This window comes from Mercurialis annua, linkage group LG2 (assembly GCF_937616625.2).
Source record: "Mercurialis annua linkage group LG2, ddMerAnnu1.2, whole genome shotgun sequence".
Lineage (NCBI taxonomy): Eukaryota > Viridiplantae > Streptophyta > Magnoliopsida > Malpighiales > Euphorbiaceae > Mercurialis > Mercurialis annua.
Window position 1 is genome coordinate 41,360,978 of NC_065571.1, and position 8,553 is coordinate 41,369,530.

At 31.6% G+C, this 8,553-nt stretch overlaps 1 protein-coding gene across 1 annotated transcript; it reads right to left on the reverse strand.

Annotated features, from left to right (window-relative positions):
* Positions 1 to 2,973: 2,973 nt before the first annotated feature.
* LOC126670219 (enoyl-[acyl-carrier-protein] reductase [NADH], chloroplastic-like) lies at positions 2,974 to 7,817 on the reverse strand. The gene is made up of 13 exons (XM_050363897.2): positions 7,720 to 7,817; positions 7,157 to 7,475; positions 6,958 to 7,067; positions 6,793 to 6,848; positions 6,631 to 6,715; positions 6,501 to 6,548; positions 5,193 to 5,267; positions 5,005 to 5,116; positions 4,521 to 4,572; positions 4,378 to 4,429; positions 4,249 to 4,306; positions 3,435 to 3,533; positions 2,974 to 3,345 (listed from the first exon to the last, which is right to left on the reverse strand). The coding sequence occupies exons 2-13, from the start codon at positions 7,434 to 7,436 to the stop codon at positions 3,197 to 3,199; spliced, it is 1,176 nt and encodes a 391-aa protein (XP_050219854.1). The 5' UTR covers positions 7,437 to 7,475; positions 7,720 to 7,817; the 3' UTR covers positions 2,974 to 3,196.
* Between the last annotated feature and the right edge of the window lie 736 nt (positions 7,818 to 8,553).

Below are 8,553 nucleotides of genomic sequence, written 5' to 3' on the forward strand. Positions count from 1 at the left end.
TTTTATGTAGAATAACTTTCATACATCTTTTAAAAGTAATTTATCAAATTCTTTTTTTTTAAAAATTACTAATTTTTGAAAATGTCTGATCATTAAAGTTCTGTTAGTTATATTTTTTTAGAAAATCTGATTAAAATAAAAATTAAACAAAAGTTTTTAGTTATGAATATCTATATTTCATTTAATTTCAAGTCAAAAAATACTATATAATTACTTATTAAAATTTAAATGAAATAAATATATCTATTTAATTGAATAATTTTTATATGAATAAAAAATACTATATGATTATTTATTAAAATTAAATGAGATATAGATATCTATTAGTTCATAAATAAATAAAAAATTCAATCATAAATACAAAAAAGTACTATTTATTAGTACTTTTAAAACATTAATAAAAATAATAAATATAAATAAATATTGTGCAACGCACAGGCCTAAAGCTAGTTTAAGTATATAAGAAACAAATATAGAGGTGTAAGTTGATCTTGTAAGTAGAACTTGTTGAATTTGAGTTTTAATGAATTAATAGAAAATAATGAGAGACTTTAATCTCTTTAAGTTTAATTTTTTTTACCAATAAGCTATAACTCAAACGGTATAAGCGCTAGGCAGCAAAAAAAAAATTAAAACTTATATCGATTCCTTCCACAAGCACTTCCCCACTACCTAATTATCAAAAAAAAAGTTTTAAAAAAGATTGATAATAGTTCTAATCTGATTATAAAAATTATTCACTTGCATGTGATGATATGTCGTATTAAAAAAATTAATTTCAAAATGATTTGTAGAAAATTAAAAATATACAAAAGAAATAATGGATACATAATTGTTTTTTAACACTTAAATGCACAAAAAAAATGAACAAAGGGTCAACGCGCCTCATAAACTTGTGACACGGGATCATTTAACCCAATTTGTAATTTTTTGTGCAATTAACCCCAAAATTCTTCATTTTTGGGTCAGATTACCCGGATATTTTTAATGCAAAATAAATTTAAGATAATTTTATCGCAATAATTAGGAAATTCTCTAATCTGTTTTTTTCATCCCTCACCTCCAATTTGTATTTTATGCGTTTTAAAAATACTAGTTTCGCATTACGTGCTATGCACGTGGCTCGTAACGTAACTCGCCAATGAACATATTAGTAAATTTATTATAATTATATCAATTTTATATTTATATTTAATATTAAATTAGTTAAGAATTTTTGTAAAAGTAAATATAATATATTCGGTTATTAAATTTTTTTTCATACTGAATTTATTCTTCTTTTGGTTTTATAATAACCATAATTAAATAATTAACTTAATTTTATTAATAATGTCTTTAAAAATAATAAAATAGAAATTTAAATAATAATATATTGACCAAATATAATATTTTAATTTTGTACTTCAATCAAATTAAAAGATAGGTATTCCTACTAATTTGGAGACAATTTAGTTATTTTTACATACTAAAAATTAAATTGGAGAAACTAAAAGATAGGTATTACTACCAGTTTGGAGACAATTTAGTTATTTTTTACATACCAAAAACTAAATTGGAGATAATTTAACTACCTATTCTAATTAGGACTGTAATTACAATAGTGATCAATTAAATAACTAATTAGTTAATGACTATAAAACCTTTATTTAGTAGTAAACTGAAAATGATTATTCAGTAAATTTGCATGTCCCCCCCCATCCGTGCTTTTATATATAGTATAGATATAGATATAGATAATTATGGATAATTTGATCCAAAAATGAAGAGTTTTGGAGTTGGTTGCTCAAAAAAGTATAAAGTGGATTTCATGATCCCGTGTTACAAGTTCAAGGGGAGTGCTGACCCTTTATTCCACCTAAAATCATCAACTTCGCGTGTTTTGCATATTTAACACAAGCTTCATGAACTTTTCAATTTTTGCAATTAAGACACCAGTATCGTTTTAGATGTAAAACGACACCGTTTTTTATAAAGAAAAAGCAAACGTGGTCTTAATTGCAAAAATTGAAAAGTTCGTGTTAAATATGTCAAAATTAAAAGTTTATGTTAAATATGCAAAACACGTGAAAGTTGGTGGTTTTTGCATTTAAGCCTTTTTTTAATACTAAAAGTATATTTAAAATTGAATAATTAGTGAAATTTGAGCTAAAATATGATAAGAAGGTTATGACAATGACATAATAAGGTTATGATATACTGATTTTAAGCTTCCTAGGAAAAAAATGAGGTATATTTTAAAAAAAATAATGCGTTGAGGTAAAAATGCAAATATTTTTGTTTCTTTTAGGTAAATACATCAATTACTCTTTTTATAATTATGTTTTAAAATCATTATTTTAATAATTAGTTTGTATAATTTTTATAAAGTCAAATTCTCATATAACATTTTTGTAAACAATTACCGTGTTGATAGTATTTATGTAAATCTCAAATTTTAAATAGAATTTGGGTTGAATCAATTATGTTTGAACCGAAACGCATCTGCAAATCGAAATTACAACTTTACTACTACAAAGAAAAGGGGTTATTAATTCTGGGAGTCATTGTACTTTTTCAAAGTTGCAAAATGGTCACCGAATAATTTTTTGTTCCAAAATGGTCACTGAACTTTGTGATTAGTAACTTCCGGCGATCACCAAATGAAATCAGATGACTTTTATCCTACGTGGCTTGCCGGAAGCTTACTCACACCTTCCTCTTTGCCATGTCATTGTCGATATCACTCTTACTTTTCTACATCATCATCTTCTTCCCTAATTTTTTAAACATTTTCCGGCAAAAAAAAAGGTGCGAGTCAGCTTCCGGCAAGCCACATAGGACAAAAGTCACCGGATTTCATTTAGTGATCGCCGGAAGTTACTAATCACAAAGTACAGTGACCATTTTGAAATAAAAAATTGTTCGGTGACCATTTTACAACTTTGTGAAAGTACAGTGACTCTCATAATCAATAACCCAAAGAAAAGTGTAAACTTAGAAGAAACATTGAATCATCTTCATCAACATATTCAATGCTTCCAACTTACACAGAAATCTCATCAAAAAATTGGTGCTGCTGGCCGAGCCGAGCCATCTTAGCTCAACACGCCAATGCCGATTAAGGGATGGGGAAACAAGGAGGAAGACGAGGCAACATTTAACTGATACTCAAGTTTCACCCTTTACAAACCTAGCCTACCTACATTTAACTCTAGTGCTAGTCTTTTAGGATGTTGAGGTCTTTCATTATAGGGCTGTCGAGGCTAATGCCCATCGCATTAAGACCATTGTCAACATATACAAGAGCACCCGTGATGGCCGAAGCCAACGGCGACGCTAAGAATGCAGCTGTGTTCCCCACCTCGTCTGTTCAATCAATTTAGTCAATTTACTAACTAAAATCGTTATCGTAAACATAAAATCATAGAGTCAACAAGTGAAGAAATATTCAGAACCTGCAGATAGTTCTTTTTGCAAAGGTGCATTGGCCAACGAATACTCAATCATTGTGTCGATAAATCCAATTGCCTTTGCAGCGCGGCTTCTCAGTGGACCTACAAGTCAATCAGAGTAAAGCACAATGTAAGGAGATACTTTTACTACAATTCATGGTACTCAACTGGAGCACGAAATGAACCAAGACCGCAAATAGAAGCACTAGGGATGTGTAAAAATCGAATCAAACTGAATAAACAAATCGAACCAAAAAAATCTCCTATCAAGTCAGTTATATAACAAACAATGTGGCCAAACTTTAAAGCCACAATAATCAGAGAATCCTGGATATTAGCCTTTCCAAAAGAAGGAACAGAGAACCCTCATTCTTGCTAGATATTAGTAGCCTTTATGATTAAATGGCATCATCAGAAAGATGATCACCATGAAATAGGTTGACTTCTTGATAGATCTGAGATAGGAGTGTGCAAAAACCGAACCGACATATACTATTCGGTTTGGTTTGACATTATTCAGTTTGGTTCGGTTTTAAAATTAAGAAATGCTCACTCAAAATGACTTGTTTGATTTGGTTCGGTTTGAAATTCTGAATTTCTTGAAAATTTAGTTCAGTTTGTTCAATAAAAAAAAGAACTTCAGTTTGGTTCAGTTCGATTTGAACAAAATGCAAACCCCTACTAATAGATAATGATCTGCATGCTGTCAAAACAAAAGCAGTAATGTACTATGCAAAAGAATGTTGATCGCATGACATTATTCCATTGGAACTTGGACATAAAGAAAACAGTGTAAAGAACTGAAGGGCGGTGGTACCAGCAGATATCGTGTTAACTCTAATTTTGTATTTCCTCCCGGCTTCAAAAGCAAGCACCTGCATAGATATATGCATAAATCATGACAATGTACGATCAAAGGCATAAATGCTAACAAAATAATACCTACTCTTGTATCACTCTCAAGTGCGGCTTTGGCCGAACTCATACCTCCACCATATCTGTGTATTACAAAAAATTGAAGCAATCACCTAAGGAAGTTATTAGTTCTCTAACATTTGATGCTAGACAAGAAAGAAATGAAATATTTACCCTGGGATAATTCTCTCGGCAGCAATATATGTAAGTGAAATTGAAGAACCACCTGAATCAGCAGCACTTTTAGATCTTACATACATTGTGCAGAAATCAAGTTCAGACCGGTGAGCAGACAAGTAGGGCAGCGTAAGAATAAACAAAACCAAATAACCGCACTGAACTGACAAATCTATTCGGCTCTCGGTTTGACATTACAAATATATATATATATATATATATATATATATATATATATATATATATATAGGTTTGTTCGATTCAGTTTTGGAAGTAAAAAATTTTGAGTTCAGTTTTGGTAAAAACTGAATCAAAAAAAATTGAACAGAAAAACCTGATCAAATTGATTAGTTTGGTTAAATTCGGTTTGGAAAATTCCAAATTCTTGCATATTCTGTTCATTCAATTTTAAGATCAAAATTTTGATTCGGTTTGGTTCTAATCAATAGTACACCCCTACATGCAAGCTAAAGAGGCATGCCTGGATTCATTATTGGTAGGAAATTCTGGAGCAAAGAAACATAAGAGTAACTTGATGCAGATACAGCTGCAAGATATCCTCTCCTTGATGTTTCTAATAATGGTTTAGTCACCTATAAAACAGATGATTTATTTTTACATAGGAATGTCAATTGTGCAGAAACTTTTCAAGTTTACAAAACTATCTACCTCTGGCCCATTAGCAAGTGAGTGCACAAGGATGTCAATGCTGCCAAAATCCTGTTTCACCGTTTCAGCAACTTCCTGGAAGATTAAAGAACATGAACGTCAACGAGTCTTTATTCGTCAGCCTAGTTTATAAATGAAATGCTTTGAGTGGGCTCAACATCATTCCTGGCTCGCCCAATTTTCCAAGGTCAAGAGTAATGCCTTGCATATCTCTCATTGTTATTTTAAAGTATGTGTGTCCCAAACAAAAAGTTTAAAGAACATGAATGTAATCAAGGACAAAACAAAACTACATATCTGATATTCGACCCGAAAGTACAATTCGAAGATCTTGGGAAAAGAAATTGAATTCAAACCAAGCCATTTTATTAAATGAAAATACTGCACCTAGAATATATATTAGATAAGAGAAGTAGGCATTGTTAAGTAAATTATTCAATAGTCTCACTGAGTCTCTATTACTACAATTAAACAGCAAGTTTATGAGAAAAAAAAAAAGTTCTAGAAAATGAAATGGCATATAGTTGGAATTTTTTTTTTTTATATATTTCTGCCAAATAAAGAAATGACTTGGTGAGTTCAAGATTAGACATGCCTCTTTCACGCCTTGAATGTACAACCTCCAAACTACAGGGGCATGGCTGAGGGATGTGCATGACTCATCCATCCCAGGCACAAGCACCAGGCAAGAAGTTAATTTTGTGCCCCCCTTTATCTCTCCACAAACCTCGGCTTAATCAACGGTTTAAGATGGTTATTAGATATACGTATCTGTTAATCAACTAGTTATTAGGTTAACTGAAAATTCAATTTGTTCGTTATGTGTCTGTTATGGACCAGCAGCCGTCTGAGCGAGAGCAGTCTGATTAGTCTGCTTCTACTGCTCAAATTATTTTTATCCAGCTTATGACCAGATTAACTAATGATGAATTAATAAGTAGTAAGAGCAACATAGCCTAAACCATAGTGTCCTTGATGCTGATCGACTATACACTGCAAGCCTCTAGACTCTAAAGACATGCCACAATGTTCAATTTCTCAGCACAAATCAAATTCATTTCATTTTGGCTTGACTATTCTGCAAGCTGGAGACTGTTTTGCATGGAAACAGAACTGGTGAATCGATAAACATATTAAAAGAATATAAATCTAAAGTTTTGGAATTAATTTCAGAAGTGAATCTGAAAACAGAAATGAAACATCAAAATGCATGAGTCGATAAGTTTCCTATGCAACATAAGCAGAAGATCAATGATTTTTCAGGGATTTCTACATTCACTAGAGCAAAAGAAGGTCATCGCTTTATACCTGAACAGTCCACTTAGAGGAACCTGCATACCGCTTATTTGTTTTTATCTGCACAAAGTAAAACGAAATCTTGTTAGTTGAAAACTATTTGTAAAACATATGTTCAAAATGCATTGTTCTTGGCCATTACATCTTCAGGCACATCATCAAGGTTGTCAAATACAGCATCAAGGGGATATACTTTGGTGATCTCCATCAAAGAACCATCTGGCAACCTGAAATTGTTCATTAGTGGATGTCATTTACATGTATAACCCACTGGAATGCATCTTAAATAAGTTGTAAATCTTACACTCGTGATTCATCAAACTTTCCCCTTCGCAGGCTGGTTTCAAAAATGTTCAAAGCCTAAATAAAGCAGCTTGCAAGTCAGTAACAGAAAATTCTTTACACAGTTCAAGATTTCTCAGAAAACCAAGAGACTTTTCACACAACAATAAGGATAAGATTTACTTACAGGCACCCATGTTCCAACAAGAATTTCAGCACCTGCAGCGGCCAGAGACTTTGCTATTGCCCAACCATACCCATTGTCATCAGCCACACCAGCAATAAAAGCACGTTTACCTACACACCACAAATAGAATCAGATGAAAAATGCAACAGCCACGAATAAATTCTATAACAAACTGAGGAAAAAAGTAAACACGAATTACCTTTCAAATCAATTGGTAATCCAGGCGCGGTCTTACTTTCACGAGGTTCAGACATTGCCTGTGTAGCAATCTTGCGGAATCTAACCGAATAAGACACATAATTCTGCGGTAGCCAAGAGTGTATCAATGACATATGAGAAGCACTAGCAAGCTTAGTCCATGATGCCTCTTTAGACTTGGCAGCAAAAATACTAGCACCTGCCTTTACAACCCTGCAAGAAGAGTAAAAGCAGGGCCTTGCAGTTGCCATTTGCAGGCCAGAGGCTGCGGCTGCCGCCATTTTCAATAGATGAATTGTCTTAGATAGAACTGTAGTGGCCTGCAAAAAATGTCAGTGTCACCAACTCCGATATTATCTCAAGAAAATCTCACCTCACCATGTCATTTAAATTAGCATTACAATTTAGAAACATCAGTAAATTACAGAAATCTGAGAAGAAAATGGACAAGTAAAAGAAAACAAGAGCACCATTCAAGTGTATAGTTAGTTCAAACATGATAACCCAGAAAAAAAGAAGATAATAACAATGGTGAAGAACAAAAGAAATCCAATTACGAGTTACCAGTCACAGTGTAGAGAAAGATGGAGACTTCAGTTACGAGGATGTGTGTAAAGATAGAAATAGACGGTAGATAATTATATTTTTTTTTTTTTGAATGAAACCATAAAAACATATCATTTTAATCAAAACAACAAGACTTAAACCCTCACCTTTCATCTTTTTTTCCTTTATACCCTAACCTAGAAAACATATTACATATACCCTTTCCGTTACTTTTATATTTCACCTCTACCCTCAAAATAATAAATTGACCTCTTTTTATTTAAAAAGAATTTAAAATAATCCTTCATTTCTAACATATATTCTAATTGCATATCAATATTATTAATTATCCAAAAATACCTTCTTTTTAAAAAAAATTCAAATAATTTAATAATTTAATTTATATTAATTATCAGTAATTTTTTAATAATTAAAAACCGTAATTTTTTTACATAAAACAAATAAAATATTCGAACTAGTTAATTCCGTACTCTAATTTTAAAATTCACTATTAAATTTAATTTTTTTCTTTTAAATTTTTGAGCCCATGGAAGGGAGGAGCAGATCTGCTCTCCTCCCTTCCACGGAAGGAAGGAGCTCGCTGCTACTCCCTTCCATGGAGGAAGGAGTACTCTGCTCCTTCCTCCATGGGAGGAAGTGAGCTCCTCCCCCATGGAGGAGGAGCACAAAAATCGTAAAATAAAAATTAAAAAATAATAATAATATTAGCGGTTTTTTAAATCAAAGTACGGTTATATGTTGGAATTAATAAAAATTATTTTATTTATTTTATTTTATTTAAATTAAAAGAATTAATTAGTTTTAGGACTTATTTGAACGTTTTCATAGATA